Source organism: Bombus affinis, chromosome 16 (assembly GCF_024516045.1).
Source record: "Bombus affinis isolate iyBomAffi1 chromosome 16, iyBomAffi1.2, whole genome shotgun sequence".
In the NCBI taxonomy this organism is placed as follows: Eukaryota; Metazoa; Arthropoda; class Insecta; order Hymenoptera; family Apidae; genus Bombus; species Bombus affinis.
The window spans coordinates 6,494,106-6,518,025 of record NC_066359.1 but is presented as its reverse complement, the minus strand read 5'-3'; the positions used below and the strand labels follow the sequence as shown (position 1 = coordinate 6,518,025).

The 23,920-nt window shown below is 35.8% G+C and overlaps 1 protein-coding gene across 1 annotated transcript in view; it reads right to left on the bottom strand.

Annotated features, from left to right (window-relative positions):
- Window positions 1-23,920, bottom strand: part of LOC126925497 (probable G-protein coupled receptor 158) — a 169,092-nt gene that overhangs the window by 36,124 nt on the left and 109,048 nt on the right. Inside the window, exons 6-7 of the mRNA XM_050741083.1 lie at window positions 3,217-3,285; window positions 1,392-1,501 (exon numbers count right to left, since the gene is read on the bottom strand). Coding sequence (XP_050597040.1) covers window positions 1,392-1,501; window positions 3,217-3,285 — 179 coding nt within the window. The remainder of the gene's footprint in view (window positions 1-1,391; window positions 1,502-3,216; window positions 3,286-23,920) is intronic.

Sequence of the window (23,920 nt, the reverse complement as noted above, 5' to 3'; positions counted from 1 at the left end):
ACGGAAATCCTGCAGCTGCTCTTGAAACCAGCGATCTCGTGGGAAAAATCTTCGCAAAAAAGAAGAAGAAAACGAAAGGAACGATACATTACTCGTTGGTCGACGAAGCCACCGCTAGAAACTACTGACCTTCTTTTTTTCACGTTTCAACCCTTCGGAGCAACTGAGTCAGAGGGTTGATCGGTGGAAATCTATCGAACGCGGGAAGTCGGGGACGAAAGGAAGAGAATGGAGACAGGACGGTGCACTTCTAACCGTGGGAAACGATTCTTCCGATTCTTTCCAACTGGGGGATGAAGTGCGAAAAGTGTCACTGTTTCATCGAGTAGATTCTTTCGAGATCGAGGAAAATTGGCTCAACATTGTAAGTTGGAGAATTGCGACAGACGAAATTTTTCTGACGTGTGACGGAATAGATTGGAAAATGAAAACCTGGTTGAGGAAAAGGATGTTTTCTTTTAGTTATGGGAAAACTGAATGACCTATGCAAAGTTTGGTGGGATTGGAGGGAAGTGGTGTAACTTTTGGAAGAAGATATTGATAGCTTAAGATGTGTCCCAAGTATCGGTAAGTCATGGAAAATTATTGTGAGTCATAAACTCATTTTGATTCATAGAAAATTACTTAGGTTTATGGGAAATCGTTCAAAGTTAAAGAAAATTTCTTAGCATACAAGAAGAATTTTTCTATTTAAGTAAATGAGCTATTAGTATTCAAAGGAAAGTTATTCTAAATCAGTACAAATCACTCTGAACCATGGAAAATAATTTGGTGTTCAGGAAAATTCGTTGTGAATAAGAAAACTGTTTCAATATAATTTAATAGTAAAAATGTGAAATCTGTACAAATTACTTTAATGAGTCATGGGAAATTATTTCTAGTCGTGGGGAAACATGATTGACTCATGGAAAATCGTTTAAAGTAGAGGAAAATTATTCTAACTTGCGGAATGTTATTTTCACTAAGTTAAAATAATCATTTTATTCAGATTAGGTTTAAATCGATTTAATTTTTGTTTCATATGAAATTTAAGATCAAAATTCGTGGATTTCCATTTCCAATAAGATTCACCTTAAATATAAAGCAAACATTAAAATGCTACTAAAACTTTTCCTAACTATTCTATTAATAATAAAACTATTCCCCAGAAAATGATGCAATTGTATAATATGAGATATAGTATTCGAAACTCGTCAGAACTGTTGGTTATTTAGGAATTCCGTAAGGAAATTAAAACGTACAACCATGTAATTTTCCGCACGCGCGTCAGTGTGCAAATTGGAATTGTAATTTGAGTGAAGTGGATTCCCATTTGCGGAGCAAACATCGTTCGTCGGATCTCAGTATGGCACATGGAATTAAATATTTCCAACAACGTTATTTGTACTCACCGCCAAGTCTTTAACATGAGAGCTCCATAGGTGAGAGAAAACCCAATCTCCCTTAACCACACACGCACTGTACAGGTTATGACGTTCGGACGTGGATACATTACTATCGTCTGAAACAAAGAAGTTGATTTCCATTTACCATAATTCAACGTCAGCGAAGAAAAGTTAGATTTACTGAGAAATTCGAGTTTTTTCTTTTTTTTTTATGAATTCTTATAAATTGAATTTTTCTTGGCGTCACAAGGAGCTTAGAACCGAAAATATTCCACTTAAACAAAGGCAGATAGTATCGAAAGAGTCGTGCTTCTTAGACTTTTCCTTTACAGCGCGCCATTATGAATTCACAATATTTATCACGACAGATATAAAAGTAACCGCAAAAGGAATAAAAATGGCAAAAATTGAAAGTAGTTTGGATGTAACGATAGTTAGAATTACAATAATTTATAGGAACCTGCCATAAATGTATAAAAATCCACAGTTACTAAACTCGGGAAAGAAAATTCCTACGGCACAAGCACCGTTAAACAGAAGATATAAAATCCCTGCGATGCAATTATTCTTATAATCTAATGTTTCGAGAAATTAAACGAACGAGAAGTTCTCTCAATTCTTCGCATTCTTTCCTCTCGACAGGAAAATTTCTTTCTTGTTCTACGGGTGCATCGCATGAGGATAATTGCTGATATCGAAAGAATGCTTTTCATGGAAGAACGCGAACTCGCGTGCCGCGTCACGCTACGATTAGGTTAATTTTCGTTTGAGCGGCGCTAGTATCGCCCTTGCCCCGCCATTTTCGTGTCGATAGATTGTCGGTTTCACGGTCAAACAAGAGGAAAGTGTGCTCGATTGCCGGATAAAGACTTCCGAATGAACTTATCAATTGGATTTTATACAAGAACAGCCCACGCTGAATGGCTGCTTAAGCGGCTCTCAAATTATACGGTCCACCACTAGCGGTTTATTCTTATTAAAGGCATCGATCCACTTGGTTATTATTCTTTATAACCGCCGGGCGTTTTTGTGTTTGTCGACTATTTTAGCTCTTCATCTTCTATTTTGAGGTTAGGTTTCAATTTGCTTCGGGATAGAACTTAATTTGCTTTGATTCATTGATTTTCGCTAGGTTTAGGTTAGGTTCGCTTAGGTCTGTCTTGAGATTAATTTAGTTTGATTCACTGACTTTGTGATGGGTTTATGTTAGGTTCATTTCCTATCTTGATTAGGTTCATCTTAATTTTAGGTTAGGTTCATTTCCTGTTTTGAGGTTAGATTTCAATTTGCTTCAGGATAGAGGTTAATTTGATTCGACTCATTGATTTTGGTTAGACGTAGTTTAGGTTCGCTTCAGATCTGTTTTGGGATAGATTTTAGTCGAATCTATGTAATATTTGAATAGCCTTAGATTCGGATTAAATTCTGATTAGTGAGTTAAGTTTAAATTACATTAGATAAATGTTTTAATCGAAGGTTTCTTTGGTTATACTGAATATACTTTTAGGGGGAAATGGCACTATAGCTTCTTTCTTCTGGATGATATTTTAGGACGAAGTGACATTATCGTGGTTTTTCCCTGATCATTTTTGTGGGAAAAAATGTCATCATATCGGTTTTCTTTCTTATTTTATATTGAAAACTGTATGCTACATGAGAATATTTTCATACGTGTCTTATATAGTTTCTTTTTGTTTCAGTATGTAGCACACACAAAGTGTTTACCTTAATTTTTCTGTACTTTTTTAAGAAGAAAAAATGGAACTATTATTTTTACAACCCACGTTTAAAATAAAATTTCGTGAAAACGTCGGTAGAGTATACTACTTACCGTGCAGTATATGAAAAATGCACCTAGTACAATAACGCGTAGAAGAACAGGGCTTGCAGCTCTTACCACCTGCAACAAGAAAAAATCACCAAGAAATAAAATACCAGCTCCAAGCATTTTTACGACTATATCATTAAAATTATAATTTATTATATTTTTTATATTCATTATAGTTGTCTGTTTTATTGTCCATCATCAAAACTGTTGATTTTCTTTAGGATGAGAGCGTAGCAATATATAAAATACACGAAATAAGCGATATATTTTATCATTTACGTAATTAATTGTATCTCTAGGGAATATTCAATGATATAAAAGCTGACTCTTGTCGATTTATAATTATTTGTAAATAATTTGTTTAATCAATAATTATTGACAGTAAAAACATTGTTTTGTTACTGGTTCAAGAAGGTTATTCTATTGAAAAATAACCGATTTCATATCGTTAATTAATTCGTTTGTCAAATACACAGCCAATTAAAAAACAAACAAGGAATTCCCGAATGAAGAATAGAATATTGGTAACAGTAAAAATTCCAATGATATCGCTTTTTTCCATCGATTGCAGACTATCGAACATTATCGGAAATTGGAAGATTTTCCGTTTCGCGTTGCTGTGCACGGTTTTAACTTTCAATACCCACATCATAGGTCATAGGTCAGTAGAATAATTCAGGTTATATTTTGTATTAAAAGACGTAAAATTGTTTCAGAAGATAAAGTTGTCATCTTAAAATTTTGGGGAAAAATTATGTTAAAACTAATTTACGAAATTCGTTCGCACGAAATTCCACCACACCGATCCCAGACAAATTGAAATTATCCCAAGGCAGAAAATATCTGACATGAAAATCAAAGCATACATAATCATTTATAAAGGAAAATACGAATCAAGCTACGTTAGAATTAATTCAACGCGTTTCGTTCGCCTAAACTTCGAACGTACATCATTCACAACATAAATTAAGCATCTATTGGGTTGGCAACTAAGTGATTACGGGCTTTTACATTAGGTGGTAATGGCAAAATCCGCAATCGCTTAGTTGCCAAGCCCAACCTAACCTCAAACTGTTACTTGACGAGGCAGAGAGGCATCAAACTGATAATTATAACATTAGGTTGGCAACTAAGTGATCGCGGGTATTGTCACTAGATGGTAATGTCAAAATCCGCAATCACTTAGTTGCCAAGCCCAACCTAACCTCAAACTGACACTTGACGAGGAAGAAAGGCATCAAACTGATAATTATAATACTGGGTTGGAAGCCAAGTGATTGCGGACTTTGTCATTACCACCTAATGATCCCGTAAAATTATTTCCAACCCCATAAAATTATTTAAACGCAAAAATACAATTCACACGATGTGATAATTAACATAGAAATTAAAATAATTCCATGCAAACCCATCGATATACAAGAACATACGAGTAGGAAATATTCGTCAATGTTCAACAAATGGCGCAGAAAAAATATTTCAACAATCTGAACAAATTACTCAACGAATGAACGACAGCCACTTGAGAACCACTGACGAAGAAACGATTTACTCTGGCAACTAGAGACAAAGCTCGATGAAGAAGGGGTGGGCCGACGGATTTTTAATTGTCCAAGAGTTTCTATCAACTACTCGCTGCCTTCCACCCCCTTTCCTTTCACCCCTTTCGTCCGTGACATAGTTTACGCAAGAAACAGACACATTATCGGAACTGCGAGGGTTGAGTCCGTTAAAATAGGAAATCGGAAGTTGGCGAATTGCATTGGACGAGAAATAACTGCAGTCAGTGCTGAACTTGCCAGACACAATGGGAACCGGTGCCTTTCACGGAATGCTTTTAGTTTCTTAATCCGACAAGATTTCGTGGCTCCAACCCCTTTACCTCCTCAAGTTGCGTCGATAAGCGACTCTTCCTTCTCAGCTTAATATCGTCCCATTTACTTTAACTCTGTCCAACAGTTTTTTTTTATTCCTTCTCCTATTTTATCCTTTTCTCGGTTTTCCCACTCGATGAGTTTTGCTCAAGTCAAACGTGGGGGGGGGGGGGGGGGGGGATAGGGGAAGAAGCGCTGTACGACACCTTCAGATACAGCAAATTATGTGAATATTGGGGGTGGTTTCTGTGGAAAATGTTTACGCGTTTTACATTGTGCATTTTTAGACTATTACACGGTTGGCAACTAAGTGATTGCGGGTTTTGTCATTAGGTGGCGTTGACAAAACCCGCAATCACTTAGTTGCAGTAGAAATGGAAATAAATAAGCAGATATTTGTTTCACCTGTTAAATATTGTAATTATTAATTATTAATTATTAAGCATTGTAACTTCTAATTATATATATATGTTGAACGTTATAAATATTTAATGGTAATAAAATAATTGTAGAATATCGGAAATTATAAATGTTAGATTAATATTTAAATAGCAAATTCATGTTTTTGTGGATGCGATTAAAGAGGCTTTGCTCAGAGATTGTTCATTCGTTGTATTAATTAGAAATTAATTAAATAAAACTAAATAAATTTTATGATCTCTTAATGATCATGTAATTTCGAAATCAGGAAATCAACAATATGTATATATCATATTTTTCTTATATGATAGTCTTCATATACAGCAACCTAATATTATTCCTCAACGATTCAGTAGAATATTTGTCACTTTCTATTTCCACGATCTCTGGTCAAGCGAAACAGAAATCGAGGAATCGACGAAAATAATTGAAATTAAATAAAAGAAGATAGACTTATCAGGCTTTTATATTCTACATCTTTACACGTATCAATTTGTTACATTAATAATATAGAAATACTAATTGCTAAATTACAAAAGTAAATTGTAGAAATTATGGAAATAATTTATAAAGAATTTTCTTAACGATCCACTGCAATATTATAAGAATTGGTGGATCGATCGACGATAGCTGCTATATCTGGTTATGGTTACGAGAAACTCGACGAATGGTCCCATAATTCGCGTCGATCGCAGGAACATGTACAATATGTACAGTCGTGTTTAAATATTTGCCATCGGGCAAAATATTTGCAGCTCGCCGTGCATTCGTTTGAACAGCATCCCTGCAACGTTTCGCTTGGAATTCGCACGGAATAATATTGGCCAGCCTGGCTACGCATCGGCCTCCATCGAGTCAGACTTCTTCCTTCGTTTCTATTGTGTTGGCAACTAAGTGATTGCGGGTTTTGTCATTAGCTGATATTGACAAAACCCGCAATCACTTAGTTGCCAACCCAATGGTTTCTATTTGTGAAACTATGAAAATAGCCACCTGGTTTCCAAATAGCATACCTTGCTCGATAACCTTGATAACGTGCTTCGCCACAGATGAAATCAGCTGACAGAGACAAGGGAAAAAATTAGTTGCGCCTTCGCGTCGACGTGTGAAGTCCGGTCGGTTTCAGTAGCATAGGTCTGTCAGTGGTCAGACGTTGCGAGTAGAGCAGCCGTGAAATATCCCAGGCGTATCAGTCACTTGTCCAATATTTCCTTTGCAACTAAGTTCAAACAATTACTGCGGAGCTCGACCCATAAGCCATTGCTCTTGCTTCTTTATTTGCACGATATTACAAACGCTTTGTACAATATTAATAATTATTTATATAACAGAATTAAGTTAAATGCTCATTTCTAATTTTCGCTGAATGATTTTGCTTCAATGGTACGTGTGCGTTATTCACAAATGTGAATTGACGAGATTGTGAATTGATCAAAACGACAGAATAATTGTTAATTAAAACAATGAAACGAATAACGTGAGTGCAAATGAATTTTCTTAACGTTTAATTTCGTACGTACAGCATTCTCTCTTCGTTTTTTCTTCTTTCTGATATGTCTGATTAAATGTGGTAATTATTTCGATTATTTCACATACGATAAATGCAAAGGTACACGAATAATCCCTGTAGCCAACGAATGTAGAGAATAATACTGGGTTAAATAATTCCTTGGAAGCATCTTATCCACAAAATGTCTCGTTTAAATGCATTAGTTTCCCTTTAGTGTGGCGTCTTTTATGGTATTCTTCTCTTGACACGTTGCACGATGCCTTCTCCCCCTTCTTTCTCCCGGGGCAAGCACTTTCCTTTCCCTTTGTACATTTCCTTCGAGTGGCTTTTTCGACGGCTCCTTTTTCTCATTTCACCGTCCTCGGTGACTTTTCACAAAAATATTTCGCTACGTCTTGCGATCTTAAATTTCATTAAAGTAACTCCTTTTACCCTCTACGTTGCCACTATCTCGCTGATTAAATGCGTTTCCGCCCTGTTCGGGTCCCGCTCGAAACCCATTTTCTCATTATATGTCGTTTAAATGCGCTTCTGCCGTTTCCACTCTTTATTTAACCTATTTCCCCTAACGATCGTATCTTATGGGCTAGCAGCACCCCTTCTGCCTCCATGCCGGTGTCCAACAAGACACATTTATAAACAAATTACAAACATACACATCACGTATTTTACGTATAATTTATGTTACGTATTTATGCATTATAAATATTATGTGAACGTCGTGTATTTTACGTATTACAAATATTATAATATCAGGGAAATCTAGGTGTAAATTTTTCCTCATACTATTTATAATTTATTTACAATAAATAAACTATACAGATATTAATTAGACAGAAAACGACGGTTGTTTAACTCGAACTAAACGTAACAATCGTATTTCATTTCGACCATTCTCGCAACTCTACTTCTCCACTTCTCGACTAACTCTGACCTCTTGGTCAACGCTCTTTTTTTCCTTCCCTTAATCTCACCATGCCCACGCTCCGCAAGAACTGGGTGACCTTAGTCACATAGGCTTTTTCCCAATGTAAACTAACAACCGAAGGACAGACGACACTGTTTGTATGATTCGATCGATCTCTAATCAGGCCTTCTTTTTCACGATACTACGATATACGAATATTCTAAATTCTATACAGGCAGAGTTCAGGCAATTTTCTATGAACATTTTCTACACTGTATGTAAGGTATTCTAGAAACGATTGTTCGTCGAGAATCGTGAAAGTGACTAGTATTGTTTCATTCGTGATTTTTAAAAAAAATTTTTTTATGTAAATTTATAACTTGAGAAATGCAACGTTGGTTTTGCAGTAACGCGCTGATGACTGCGGTAAAAACAGAGAAAAGTATAAACCATCGGGACGTTTTTACAATCAGCGCGGAATCGTCCCGTGGGAGCCCACATAAAAAATGTAATTTAATCCAGAGTTGAACACGCTGCTCGTGCTTAAAATGGGGAAATATCGCGGCAATGTTCACTCGAATCTCCCAGGTTTACGATTATGGCTGAGAGATAGACTGTTTGCAGACGAATGGCGAACGTGTTCTTCGACAGCAGATGGTGACTATAAAGACACAGCGGTCGAAACTTTCTGACTGATACGCTTTGATCGACGATATTAGATGCTTATGATGACTTCATTATTGGAATTTCATTACTATACAAGTTACAGTCACGCTGGATTCGAAATTTGGTTCGCCAATCCAGCATTGACGATTATGAGGCCGTGACGATCGAAAATTGGTGACTATAAAGTCGCAGTAATGAAACGCTGACAACTACAAAGTTACAGAATTTGAAGATTGGAGACTATAAGATTGCAGTAGGTAAGGATTAGCGACTGTAGACGGGCGGATATTGATGATCCTAAAGCTATCGTGGTGAAAAATTGGCGCAGCAATTAATAGTCAACGACTATAAGAATTGTGGAAATTGAAAACTGGATGCTGTAAAGCTGTGGCAATTTGAAATTAACTATAGGATCTATATAACTGTATAACTATAACTGTGAAATCCCATGAATTAAAAACTGGCGACTACAAAGCTAGAGAGATGCAGGATTAATAACTATAAAGACGTAGCAATTGAAAATTGCTGACTGTAGGTGCGGGAAAATTGAAAATTGCTGACTACGAAGCTGCGACAATTGAATATTGATGACTATAAAGTCGCAGCAAAAATCTGGCGATTACAAAGCAACAGACGCAGAACGTTGCTGACTATAAAGTCGCTACGATTGAAGATTGCTGACTACTATAGAGGCGCGGAAATCGAATATTGGTAAATGGAAGATGGTCGCAGCTTTTACGCGTTTTGTCCTGCCGAGTTATTTTTATTTCACGCGTACAGTCGCTCGCCAATGTTCGTTTCGTCAAGAAAACACGCTCGCTAAGAAACAAGCACCGCAATTTTTCATTTATATAGGGAATTTGTCATTCGAAGAAAGCGTGTACGTGGTCCACTGGCAGAAGTAATGAAAGTACATTCGTGCAAGTTTCTTTGGGTTTTATTTCGAAGAATCATGATTGTAATCTGAGTAGAGGTCCCTTGGGAGATGATACACGCGATGGAAAGGCTTTTACCGATCCCTGGAACGATGACAGAAACCTTCGTTCGTCGAAGCTGGAAGAAAGTTGGCTGGAACGGGTGGCGACCCTTAAAAGGGTCGTCCTGGATATTTCTGATCGCGATTATTTTTATTGAATATTTTATTGCCAGCCTTTCAGCGTTTATTTATTTCTATGTAGCCAGAGGAACGTTTTTCCTTCTTTCTTTTATCCCAGCGTTTGGACACCTTGTGCAATTTGATTAAAGCACTGATATTTACTTTATATTTCTAAAGTACATCCTGTACATTTATAATATATTTATAATATATTATATTGGATAAAGTCATAAGTTAATTTTGTCTTTCTACTGTGGTATTTAGAAGAATATTTAAATTGAAATTTGAAAAGAATGGGACGAAAATATAAATTTAGCATTTAGAAAATATTTCATGACATTGTCTGTTCTATTTAAACAATTTATCGATACATTAAATCATTTGCAGAAGGTGTCTAACAACCAAATCTCAACAATTTTCGTATCTGGAAATCGACAATTTTTAGAAATCGAGCAGCGTAAATTCGCATTTTCCGAAATTCATGGACCATTAGGAAATGAAGCAAGAGGAAAGATCGGGAAATGCTGTCGACAATGATGTTTTCAGAGATATCACTGGAAACAATCTATGGCAAATAGCAGGAGAAATAACATCTCGAATGGAAGTAAGCCATTCCATAGTTGCCCCTCTTGGCTCATACAGCAGAGACAAAGAGAATGAACTAATATCATGCCATTTATTATTGCCATTTCATTACGTTGTACAAATAAATAGAACCCTGGATAACTATCGCATTATGGAACAGGCTGCTCTTCAGCTGAATTATATTTGTACCTGCATATGATGGAAAAGTATTCCTTTATGAAAAATGAAAAAATTAATAAATTTGAAATTATTAATAACACTGTTCTTTCGATGTAGATAATCAACTTAAGCTTCCTTCTTTATTGATAATATCAATAATATTAAAAATAGTATAGTATCAATTGTATGGTACAGTATTGTTATCACAATGTTTAAAGTTGGCAACTAAGTGATTGCGGATTTTGTCATTACCACCTAACGACAAAGCCCGCAATCACTTAGTTGCCAACCCGATATTACAATTATCAGTTTGATGGCTTGCTGCCTCGCCAATTGACAGTTTCAAACTGTTTTGCTATATTTTGCGGAATCAAAGTTGACATTTAAAGTCACGAACAAATTTCCAGATCTGAAATTTTGTTATTGGTGGAAGCGCGTTCTCCTGCCCCGATACGTAAGTCTCTACCTCGCTAACATCGAGTCTTCGTCGTCGTGTCACACATTTCGCCAATAATCTTCAATATGGAGAAATATTAACGAATTGAAATTTAATCCGAAGAAATATCAACGAGCTGAAGTTTAATACGAAGAAATAAAATCGATTGATTTTATAAATCGCGAACGTGCCCCTCGTTTATTTCGAAAATGTTCTTCGAACAGTTCGATCAACTTATCGATAAACGTTGGATGTCTCTCATTGGCGACGAGGTAAAAAAGGAAGAGGAATCTCGTTCGCTAAGGAGCATGGAGTAGCTGCGTTTATTGGAAGGATATAGCGGCATCGTGCAGGTTCTCCTTTGTAACGAACCTCCGGGGAAATAAGAGCGGAGGGCTGTTAATACAGACTGAACAGCGCTGCTTGCTTTCTGAGAGCTGGATTTTCTATTTCATTAGCGATAACGCGTATCGTTTCCGTCCTACAGCCATTTTAATTTTTATTCCTCGCTGTTTACTGTCCTGTGGTGCACGAGGTGTTGCTCCAATCAACTTCGCTTCGTCGTTTTTCAATTTTTCTTCTCGTCCGCCTGTTCCATCAATTCGTAGCTCAGGCAGATTTAATACGCGAAATGTCAGAGAAAAATATTTATAATGTGCAATTCCAGACGCGAAAAAAAATGTTCTTGGACGTACAAATTTATCGTTGATTTTATTAAAAGATTTTATAAATGTGTGGAACGTTATAAGTATGATAACGCGTAAACGAAACGTGATAATAATTATGTGATATATCAAAATAATGTGTTAGTGATATACGAATATATTGCTTGTATTATAAATATAATTTACAATCATTGGTATATACAGAAAAATTGAAAATATACCGTGCAAATGATGTGGAAATACATTTCAATTTATTCAAATTTCATTCTACAATTTTCATCTTTTTTCCATACACAAAGACATAGAATGTGCAAGAAACACTGCGTAAATATTTGCTTGGGAAATTTTATTGACACCCTGTATATTCTCCAGATATTCCCTCAAGTTACTACTTGTTTCATTCGTTGTAAAACGTGTTTTTAACTGGCAAAAGATTTCACAATACTGGTGTGAACAATTTCACTGAAACATATTTTTGGAAAAGCACGAAAGCTTCACGTTGACGACACGTTTTTTGCAGAAATTTGCAAAGAAATTGTAGAACGATTGTAGTTCTTTAAATATTTTTATAATATTTTCAGATACGTTTCAAACATACTTCTAAATACCACAGTAGAAAGATAAAATTAACTTATGACTTTATCAATTATAGTATATTACAAATATATTATAGTCCTGTTTGTATATATTATATATCGTAGTCTTTTAAATATTTTTATAGTATTTACAGATACGTTTCAAAGTTTCTTCTAAATACCACAGTAGAAAGGCAAAATTAATTTATGACTTTATCAATTATAGTATATTACAAATATATTATAGTCCTGTTTGTATATATTATATATCGTAGCCTTTTAAATATTTTTATAGTATTTACAGATACGTTTCAAAGTTTCTTCTAAATACCACAGTAGAAAGGCAAAATTAACTTATGACTTTATCTAATATAATACATATATAAAAATTAAATATAAAACTTTCAATTTATGAAATATTTTCATAGGTGGAAAATTCATCAAGTTTAGAAGTTTCGTAAAACCGATAAAATGAAACAAAAATTTAGAAAAGAATTCACGAAATTCATGAAATTCACAAAGCTGGTGAAACAAAAATTCGTTCATAAAAACAAGTGTTTTTTAAAGACATCGTGACGCGCCAACCATTGCACATTTATAATACAAAGTGAATTTAAAAAATTCGCTTATAATTGAGATCGAGTTACTCGTCTATTGTTGCCAAGCATTCTTCATTCTGTCAACAAAATTCCATTACTGCCGCAATGTAACAAAGAATCAATTCGGTTTCAGATAGATGGATGTATCTGGCACACCTGTATACTTCTTTTTAATTATTTCGAGGATGAGATCGATATCAGTTAAATTGCTACTTGCTCGAAGCTCGTGTGCTTCTTTTAATTGATTCGAACGAAGGAGCACGATTCGATTTCATGAAAGATTTATAGTTTCACGATGATTCATGGTCGAATTCAATTTCTTCGATTTTGTTGCTATATCGTAAACGATGAATCGTAGATCAAACTGTTAAGAGACAACGAAACACTGTTTAGGGTCAAGGTCATTCTCAGTTGCCACTTTTCAATTCTGTTCTTTGTACGAAGAAAGGCCACGTGAGATTATGTTATTGGGTTATTTGTAAAATTCGCGGCGAAGTCGGAGAAAGATTCAAAGGAAACGTAGTTTTCATGGATTTGACATTTTATCGAATGCACCAGCACATGCAGCAAATTTCTAAATTATTTTAAATTTTAGATATTTTGGCAATTTTCATACTTTCTTTATTTTCATTGCATCGATGTGTATGTAAATTGAAATATGTGTCACGAAAAAGAATTTTTTTTACCGAGATTTTACCTTTTTAACGATATTCTCAAAAATATAAATTTCCATAAAAATGGAAACAGCCTACTTACGATACATACGAAATTTCATTAGCACTACGATTAGGATTTGAAAATAATCTGAGAAAATTCTTCGAAGAATTAACATAGTCGGAGGAAATACCAAAAATTTGGAAACGGGAACGAACGTTGGAATTCGAAAATAATATTTGAGAAATTCGTCAGGAAATTGAAATAATTCGCCGAAATTGCGAAATCGGACAAGCGGCACGAACGTCGGAATTCGAACGTAATACGAAGGAATTTTTCGAGAAGCGGAAACGATAAAAAAAAAGCTGCAAATAGTTCGATGAATCACAAAATCCGTGTAATCTTGAAGATAAGTGTAGTAACAAATATTCAATGTATGAAGCCATTATTTGTGTTAATGTTTACACGGATAAACTATAATAATTCGTGCAATTTGAAACCGGTTCGTGAAACTTGAGACCAGTTCGTGAAAGCTGAAACCGGCCGTGAAACCTGAGTCCGGTTCGTGAAACTTGAAACCGGTTCGTGAAACTTGAGACCGGTTCGTGAAACTTGAAACCGGTTCGTGAAACTTGAGACCAGTTCGTGAAACTTGAGACCGGTTCGTGAAACTTGAGACCGGTTCGTGAAACTTGAGACCGGTTCGTGAAACTCGAGACCGGTTCGTGAAACTCGAGACCGGTTCGTGAAACTCGAGACCGGTTCTTGAAATTTGAGACCGATTCGTAAAAGTTGAGACTAGTTCGAAAAATCGGAATATTCATGGGCTTAGACTTGAATAAGGATAATAAAAAAAATATTAGATATACGAATTCATCATTTGAGAAGAAATTTATGTTAACATTGAAACGGACAGATTAATTTGAATTTAGAGAAAGAATCGGGAGAAAGGGCAGAAATGCCATCGAAGAAGATAACGTTTAAAGATATATTACCGCAATTAAGAATTATTACTGTAAATAATTGACGACAATGGGGAACCAGCGTTTCGAGCGAAAGTAAGCCAATCTACTGTTGTTGGTCGTTTCGTTCAAATAGGAAAAATAAAAAGAATGGATAAATGGATTTCCTGTCGCTTCCAACGAACAAACAAAATCCATTTTCAAGATTTATTATCATCTGTGATTACAAGTGGATGTTATCAGTCTTCGTGTTATTTTTAAACATTGGTAGCAGGATAATTCAAAAAATTATGATTTATAATGGTTTGATAAATTTCTATAAAATTGAAAAACACCTCGCTAGAAAGATTTTTGTAAATTTGAGGCAATAAAGAGGGGGAAAAATAACTGGCAGCAAAACGATGAAAAGTCTATTATTAAAGAATAGGAAATTTTTCCTATGAAGCCATTCATCCGTCCAATAAATGGGAAAAACACTGAAAACTTAATCGAAAACCAATATCGTTTATGACTTCAATTAAAATTCTATTAAATCGATCTTTATGAATTTAAAACGAAATTACATAAAAGCATTAAAAGAGTGCGCAAAACAAGATGGATATTATTTTAATCAAACGCACGATATTTCGAAGAAAGAGTAACCGTGATTGAAGTTTTATTTGAAAGCCATCAACCGGATATTACAAACGTCGTTTTCCATCACGAAGATGACGGAAATTTTATAGAACGTTCGAACAAAAGTAACAAATCTATTCTACTTTGGTCTGCACGAAATTTGTTGCTGCAAAAATGTTCAAATATTTCTCAAAGAAATTCAATATGAAAATATTTCTCCGCGAAATACTGAAACATTATACTCGAACAAATACGTTATCAAGAAACACACTCAAATAAAAGAAATTCTCCTGAAACAGTCGATAAACGTCACACGTTATAAAAATATTTCTCATAAATTATTAGCAAACTTTTCTTTGTCAACGTAGTTGATATATCGTGGCCGACGATACAATAAAATTTAATGAGCAAACGACGAAATTCAACGATATTTCACCTGCACCAACCTAATATATTCGACGAAACAGCTGCCTTTTTGTCTAGCCAGTCCCGAGTTCGCGTAACTCGTTTCCATTCGGCTCTTAATTTCTCCTAGTGGTCTGGCCGTGTCGAGCAAAACGTTGTTTCGTTATGGCTGGCCGCGAGAAACGAAAAAAGAGAGAAAGGCAAATGGACATGGCCGCGCATATTTCACCGCCTTTTTCCCTTTTCTTATCGACCCACCGCCTTTTTTCTCTACCACTAACGACCAGGCGAATACTTGTATGTCCTGAGTATTCTCCACTTAGCAAATCTATCTTCTCCATTTGTTCTCAGGATTTTGCTATTTTTCTAATTATTACAATTTGCAATTTGGATTTTTTAAAGTTAAGACGAAATGAAATTACAAAATGGAAAGTGAAGGAAGAAGAAGTAGAAGTATTGGCAACTAAGTGATTGCGGGTTTTGCCATTACCACCTAATGACAAAATCCGCAATCACTTAGTTGCCAACCGAATAGAATCCTGGAGTCTTTAAATTTTCAAAATCGTGAAATTTGTAATTTTCCTAATTTTCAAAACCTTCGCATTTCAAGCGATTACAGATTTCGTGAATAACTCGAATTTTCAAAGTACGAAATTTTAAAACTTCAAAATTTGAAATTGAATTTAAAATTTTTTAAATTTTAAAAATTTCAACATTTTTAAATTTATAATTTAAAAAATTTAAAAAATTTGAAAATTTGAAAATTAAAAATCTCAGAATTCCTGCAGTATTAGGTTGGCAACCTAAAATAAAATCCGCAATCACTTAGTTGCCAACCGTATAAAGCGAAGAAACGACAGGTTTGTTGGCGATGCCCGAACGACAAAGTAGAAGGAGTAGAGTCAGAGTTCAGCCGGTCGACAATGACTCGCCTTTGGCCAATCAGTTGCCCCGTGTTGCTAACTTGCGTTAAAAGGACGCTTCCCTTAATTTTCCAGCCAGTAGATCCAACAGAGTAGATTAAATTGCATTAATTTTTAACGATTTCACGCTCTAATGCTGCTGCCATATTGCAAAAATGTTCCACGAATTCATTAAAAATGAACTGGTTTCGGGTTAAAACTTTTCCTGACACGAAGCTTGTTCCTTAAAGTGTAGTTCTTGGAAATTTTTCACCACTTCCGTCAACTTTTCTTAATCTTGGGTTATTTGCATGCTTTGAAATATGTACGTTTGGTAAAATAGAATTTCCAGATTTCAATGTATATTCTGGAATAATTTTGAAAAGTTTCATAAAACAAAAATTCCTAATGAAATAAAATATTTGAATTTTTATTACTGGAGATACTTGAAACTTTTATGCAATTTCCAAACTTTCCTATCCTTCAGCGACTTGGATAGTTTTAAACGAAACCTTCCAATTTACATATTTCCTAGTATTTCTAATAATGTGAAATTTCGAAACTTTAATATGTTCTATTACAAAGTTGTCCGCTTTTTGGATTTCTAAAACTTTCACAAAATGTAATCTTTTACAAAAGAGGAAATCTTAACTAGAAACGATAAAGTCAGAAGCATCGTGCTACGACATAAGTTTATTTAAATTTGTCCAGGACCTAACACTTGACCGTCAGTAAGGAGTATTGCGCGGTTTTAGTCAGCCTCCTGTCTCTGAACCGATTGACCCATGCTACTGACAATAACTGAAGCGTCTGTTCATATGTACATTGACCAAGAATTAATTCAGAATTAATTAGCAACATGACCTAATTTTTGTCAGGCATCTATCGTGTGTCCATTATATTTCCTATCATCGACGATTATTTCTTGGATCACATATCTGTGTATGTGTATACCAGCCGATATTACTGGGCTTTTAATTTAATTATGGACGTGAACAGATTTTACAGTCTAATAATTGCTGTAAAAATAAAAAGAGAGGTAAATTCTGAAACTTACGTTCATCAGCAAATTTTTCTCAAATAACATCAGGCTTTTGCAACATTTACAGTGAAATACGATTTTCAAATTTTAATTCTATGTTTCTTGGACGCAGAAGTCCTTAAAATTTGCACGGAGAGGAGATAAAAGATACTGATAATAATATCCAAGTTTTTGTGTTATGTGTCTGTCGATACATTGACCTATACTACTGTCAGCCATCAAGAACTACTTTTACATTGTAATCAGACACGTATCTGACAATGTATCCGACCAATATCGCTACTTGCATTGAAAACTTGTTAAAAAGTTTCTAAATAATTTACCTCGCTGTTTAAATTTTAATTAGCCATTGGTTTTTCGTATTTATCGACAATACGTATCGAAGATTATTGAAAATTGTGCATTCTATTGAAAATTAATTAGAACGTTGATTGTTGCAAACTACTGTCTAGCTGAGAAATTATTTGTTGGGAAATAGATCGACCAATACTACTGTTAGTCACTAGAAACTACGTATTTCAGGTAGATTTCAATCGTGTGTAGGTTTTGAATCGGAAACTATTACTGTTCTATCCAACAGACTGTATGCATGCTGTATTTCGTGTTTTCGATCACAGAATCGTCTGACCATATATCGTCCTATACCACTAGCTCCGAGCTATACGACAATTTTCCCTAACTGCCGAAAACTTTTCCCTCATAAATAGGAATCTGGTGAACTTCCCAGTGTGCAATAAATATTCTTTCCTCATAAATCGAGCCGTTGCACTCGTCGAACAAGGCAACGGAGAATCAAAGAATTAGAAATAATTTCTGATAGGATTCTTGAGTAGCTGATCTATTTAAAAAAAAGTAGTCGAAGATAGCTAACTTTTCTTTGGGGTTCTTAACTAAAAAAAAAACATTACTTAACGAAGATTGAACAAATATCTGGTGGCTAAAACGTAGGAACGTTATTCTTAGCGATTCGCAGTGATTGAGATCAATATATTTTCATACATTCATATTCGGATTCACATATATATAACTCAGTAGTATTACCATAAGTAACATATATTGCTATTACTATAAGTAGTAATATCGATTATCAGATACACATACAGACGGGCAGCATAATATTTGAATTGCCTCCAAGTAGTATCGATCAGTGTATTCACCGGGAGATTTCCAATTGGAATTAATTCTCCATAACTGTAAAAACAATTCTTCTCTACTATCAACAGTACCGGTCGATATGGCGAAAGAGTTAATGGAAACACAACTAATCGATACTATTCGACATGATCCAGCACGTCTTTAATTAATTTTCAATACTCGTGAAATTTGAAATGGCAAGTAGTAATATCAGTCAATGTATAGACAACCGATGCAAACTCGCGGATATCCCTAATTAATTCCCAGTAGTTAGGGTCAATATTTGTACAGACACATGACTTACTTCAGTGTTTACAATTGTACAAAAAAAAAAAAAAAAAAAAAAAGGAAATGGCTTCCTAAAATGCAAAAATAATTTTACTTAATTGCAGTAGTATCGATGAATATCGATGCAGGCAGGTCTTTGATTAAACTGTAGAAACAATTGCAACCAATAATGGCAACTTGAAACCATGTCTCTGGCAGACTAATTTCCTTCGTAATTTACCTCTCGGCGAAGAAATACGTGCGTAACGAAGAAACGGGTTCACTGAGAGCTCGCGAGATTACGTTTTTGCAGGCCGACGGTGGATTTGCATTTATCTTACTCCGTATTCTGTAATTAGATTAAACGCTTGAAGAAAGACGGGGACTGGCTGACTGCAAATGAACAAATTCGTCGGGTCTCTCGACGTTGATTTTCACTTAACTTCCTCCGAGCTGTAAAAATTACCTTCGTTAACATTCAATCGGCCTGCAGAATACGAGCCTGAATGCTAAATAAAAATATAGCAGCCTGATGATCAGCGAGACACTGGCCCAATTCTCACCCCATAAATATATTATATTTTAATTTTTACAAATTAAATAGGTCGTTCGGCAAGTAATTCCATTTCTTTCGTTATGCTCCCATTTTCTTTGAGAAATTTCTCAAAGTTTTCATTTACGATACACTTCTCCAAAGTTCAAATTTATCATTTATTTACTTATCTTAGTTTGGAAATTGGAAATGATAGCCACGAACGTGGTTGTATCAGTGTCCGTTAAAAAGTAGGTCTGACCAATATAGTAACATACTACTTCTACCTTTCTCCATGAAATTTCTGTGTCAACAGTCGCTGATAGGTTTTTTATCGTAATTTCATTATCGATTGACAGTACCTGCATTGTATATATCTCTTAAAAATGCAATTTTAATTACCACAAAGATGGCAAATTAATTCATTGTTTAATATGGTAACTGGAGACCAAATTGTGGAGTTAATGTATCTTTAGATGAAAAGTTTATTTTCCCAAAGATCTTCTGTATTTCTGTGTAGTATAATTGCATCATAAATTTGTTATGGTAAGATCACAGTTAATTATTGTGACGAAAAATGGCTAAGTCAAGTTTGCTACCTTCAAATCTAAAATTTGTTTCTTAATTTATTATCTGAATTAGAGAATCTTACATATAGCGAAATTACAAATTCTGTGTCAGGAAAAGTGTGTCTGTGTCTCATTGAAAAGTGGCCTAATTAACGAAAAAATTCTGTGTCTGAAGGAGTTGCCTACTAAACAATAACCCAATGAACAAATCTTACAATGAAGTCAGGATAATAAAAAATTGTAACTCTACAAAATTCCTACAATAAACAGTAAATTGGTCATTTTGATCATGTCGTCAGTACAAATACCACCCTGCAAGAAATAACAAGAAGAAAAGTATGAAGATTAAACTAACGTTTTACCGACCTATCGTCGCAGTACCAGATGGAACTGGAACATCACAGTTTGTATTTCATGACGGCGGATTCTCAGACCCAGCCATCAATTAACTATCTTTTATTCACTTTAACATGAGCGCAGTACTAAGCTGTTAAATAACGAGCCACGTACCAGGTGGCCAATGAATAATACATGCAACAACGTTGTATCCATTGGCCACAGAAGCAGCGTGCAGGTTTGCTGACGCGACACGGTGAGTCAGAATTTTCAAGAGCAAATTCCAGCTGGTTTGGCACGCGTTCGCAATTCGCAGATGGCCGGGGATTCGCACAATCGTCTACGTGATTCGGTCGTCGTGTAATAATTTCCGGGACAGTAACCGTTGCAACTATGGCGACTTGTAACGCTAATGGGCCACGGGCACGTCGCATGTGCGGTCTCATTACCACTTTGATCGTCAACCGAGGGTCAGTTTCAGCGATGCTGTTCCATTAAACTCCACGTTTAATTGTCCATTCGTGGTGCTTCCTGAGCGACAGGATCGTTAGTCTTCTGACAAGAAGAATGCTAATTGTAGCGTGAAATATGATGGTCGATATGGCGAATCAAGTAATCAGTCGGAAATTATAGCGGGAGTTTAGCCTCAACCTTCATATAATCGAGAAACTTTCGATTTCAGTGGTAGACGCTCGTATAAGTCAGCCAGGGAACAAAACACAAGAAATAAGAATTTCCAGTGATGGTTTCTGAGTTGTGTGTGGGATTTATGTATTCCATAGGTGAGGCCAAAGTAGCAGGTCCATTTTAATTGATTTTAAATTCGCCACTTAATTGGTTATTTTTAGTCTTATGAAGGAAAAATAAAAAGAAAAGAATGTGTGCGCGTATGTGTTGATCAAATTACGAAATATGATTTCTAATATAGGAAATGAAGTGGACAGTTAGAAATCATGGGATAAATTCAATCTGAGTCTTCGTAAACGTGAGAAACCTTCCATTTCAGTAGTACAGTCTCATATAAGTCAGACGGATGATACAATGGCATAAATCAGCGTGTAAAGTAGTTTCTATTGATTTTTGTCTATGATCTATGTATTCTATGGTTGAAAGAAAACTAGCAGACCTACCTTAACAGATTTTATATCAAGTTACCACAAAAATTCGCGTCACAGAACGTGTTATATCCAGGATTTATCAAAGAGACGATAGTAAAACGAGAGCTTGTCATAGCGAGCCAAGCGCATTGAAATGCATCAGGTGCCATGAAAATAAACTTGTCTTGGCAGTCCCTTAGAACCGGTCGTGTCGTTAAATTAACCTCCCACGACCATCAGCAATCTGATGCGTTTGCAAAAAGGTTAATCTATCCGACGCAGCGGTATAACACGTGGTATCGCATCTCGCTTGTTAAAGTATCATATAAGACGCGCATATTGCGCTACACGATGCTCGTAAACGTGAACGTGCATATTACACGCGTTGCTTGTAAACCAGTTTAATGCGGCCAGCCTTCTTCAGCCAGCTCAGTTACAACATCAAAGAAACTCATTAAAGCTGCGAGGCCAACCGAATTGCGTTCGCGCTCCAAAATCCTCTGACGATTATGACGTTTGCTTGGAGATCTTCGAAAGCCAGGTAATCGTCGAATGGTATCGTTGCTGTTGAAGATTCAGGATTGTGCATTCTACTTCCGGTCCGTAGTGTAACACAGTCAGTTTGATAGCTTAAGAGAAAATTAGTGTAAAACGTCTTATTTTGGAACAAACTGTCATCTTAACGATTGTTTGGCTCCTCAAATAATCTCCTCCATCTTACTGAAGTTCAATGAATTAATCAATTGCAATGTAAAACAGCTGTCTAACTAAAATCTGCAAGTATAGTCACCGATGATTCGCAGTGCTATTGGTCAATATATGTCTCAGCATATGTCTCAAGTTGATCCTCAGTAAACATTATCGAGTGTTTAGGACACTGGTATCTTGGTAATAATTTGGTTACGCTGAAAATCCACGAGAAGCCCACGATAGTCAGTGACTAGAATCTGGGAATGAGAATTCAAGTACCAAAGTACTGGATACTCAAATCTCAAGACTGAGACCTAAATTGGCCTACAGATCTAGCTGTATAAATGGTAATGTAAAATGGAAAGTGTGGCAACTGGATGGGAAAGTGAGTTTTAGAAGCAGGCAACATGATAAAATAAGTAACCCACGTGTTTGCTTACGTGACTTTGAACTTCCACCGGGCCGAGAAAGCTATTTTCTGCGTCAGCGGTTCAGGTATATTCACGTCGGTATGGGACAGTATTTCACCGAGATACGTAGCTATTCCACGTTACAATAAACAGGTCTCAGGAAGATGGATCAGTCGTGGCAGACCTTTATTGTATCCGTCCAATTTCTCTGACCTAAGTCTCCTATATTTCTTCCTACAGTAGTACTGTAAGGGGAACATTGAACCGGATACACAAAGACTGCTACGAGAGAAAGCCTAGGTATCATTGCGACAAACAGTATTCACGCTGTCGAAAAATAACTCTGCTTGCCGCTCTTCTTTTCGCCATGTTCGACCGACCAACTTGTTTCCACGTTGTATTCCACTTCAATGTCTCTTCTTCCACTTTCAGAATAATATACCGTGGCAATAAGAGACCAGTGTCGTATAAACCTTTGAAATATTGCGAGTAAACTGGGATTGTTATACTCGAGTTCTTAGTCTTTTGATACCAGCCACTGGAAGTCAGAAACTTGATAAAGGGTCAAAGTTCAGCACAGCAATTTTCATTTGACAACTTGATATATTTTCTGCCGGTATAAATGGACCAATATCTAAAACATTTTAGTAATTCAATTTCAAGTTTCTAAACTCTACTAACATATTCATACGTTCTGAAGATGTCGAACATCGACCATAAGGTCTTTGCATCATAGTCATTTTTGCTTCCTAAATAAAAGTGCCTAAAGTCAGTTTCCTAAAGCTAATTGTTACTCAAAAATTCCTAACATTCTGCACTAGTGAAAAATTCCTCATAAATTGTGTTTGGAATTGTTAATAAATATCAACAGGTGGTTCAATAAATTCTGAAAAAAATTGTGCACATTAAACCACTTTGGTATACCTGGAGACCTTCTAATCCGTTCTCATGCAATCTAAACACTGCTGGCATCCACACGGAATAGGATCTCCGTGAAATAAATCCCAAAACACTAGTTAACAAGTATCAACGATGTAGTTGGCGGACAAACAGCAGAAAATCCTGCAGACTAGACGAGCAACCACCGTTTCTCAGGATCCGTTACGTTGGCCAATGTTCGCTAAAGCTGGTTTATCCCATCGCAACGCAACGAAAACGCAATCGGGTTAGCTAGAACGCCTGTATAGGAAGTTTGCTCGAACGAGTCCCATGAGGGCGGTGAATTCTCGCGTGGATGAATCGCGATAGATCCAACAGAGGAAAATCGATTACCAGTTCGAGGATCTGTACGCGACTCACTAAGCGGAAGAGCGGAACGGTATGACACGTAGCAGCATGATAGAAGAGCCTTACATTACAGCATCAACTAAAGCAACCTACAGATGCTGTGATACCCACGCTTCTGTTCAGTGCTTTATACTTTTCTAAAAATTGGATATACAATAAGGTGGTATTTTTTGGTGCGACATTACGATATTAGTATAGCGGAAATGTAACAATAAAGTAACCAAATAATGGTAAGGATTAATAACAGTAAAGCCTCATTTTTTGGTCAAAATAATAAGACTCTCAAAAATGGAGTATTACCTACCATTTTGTG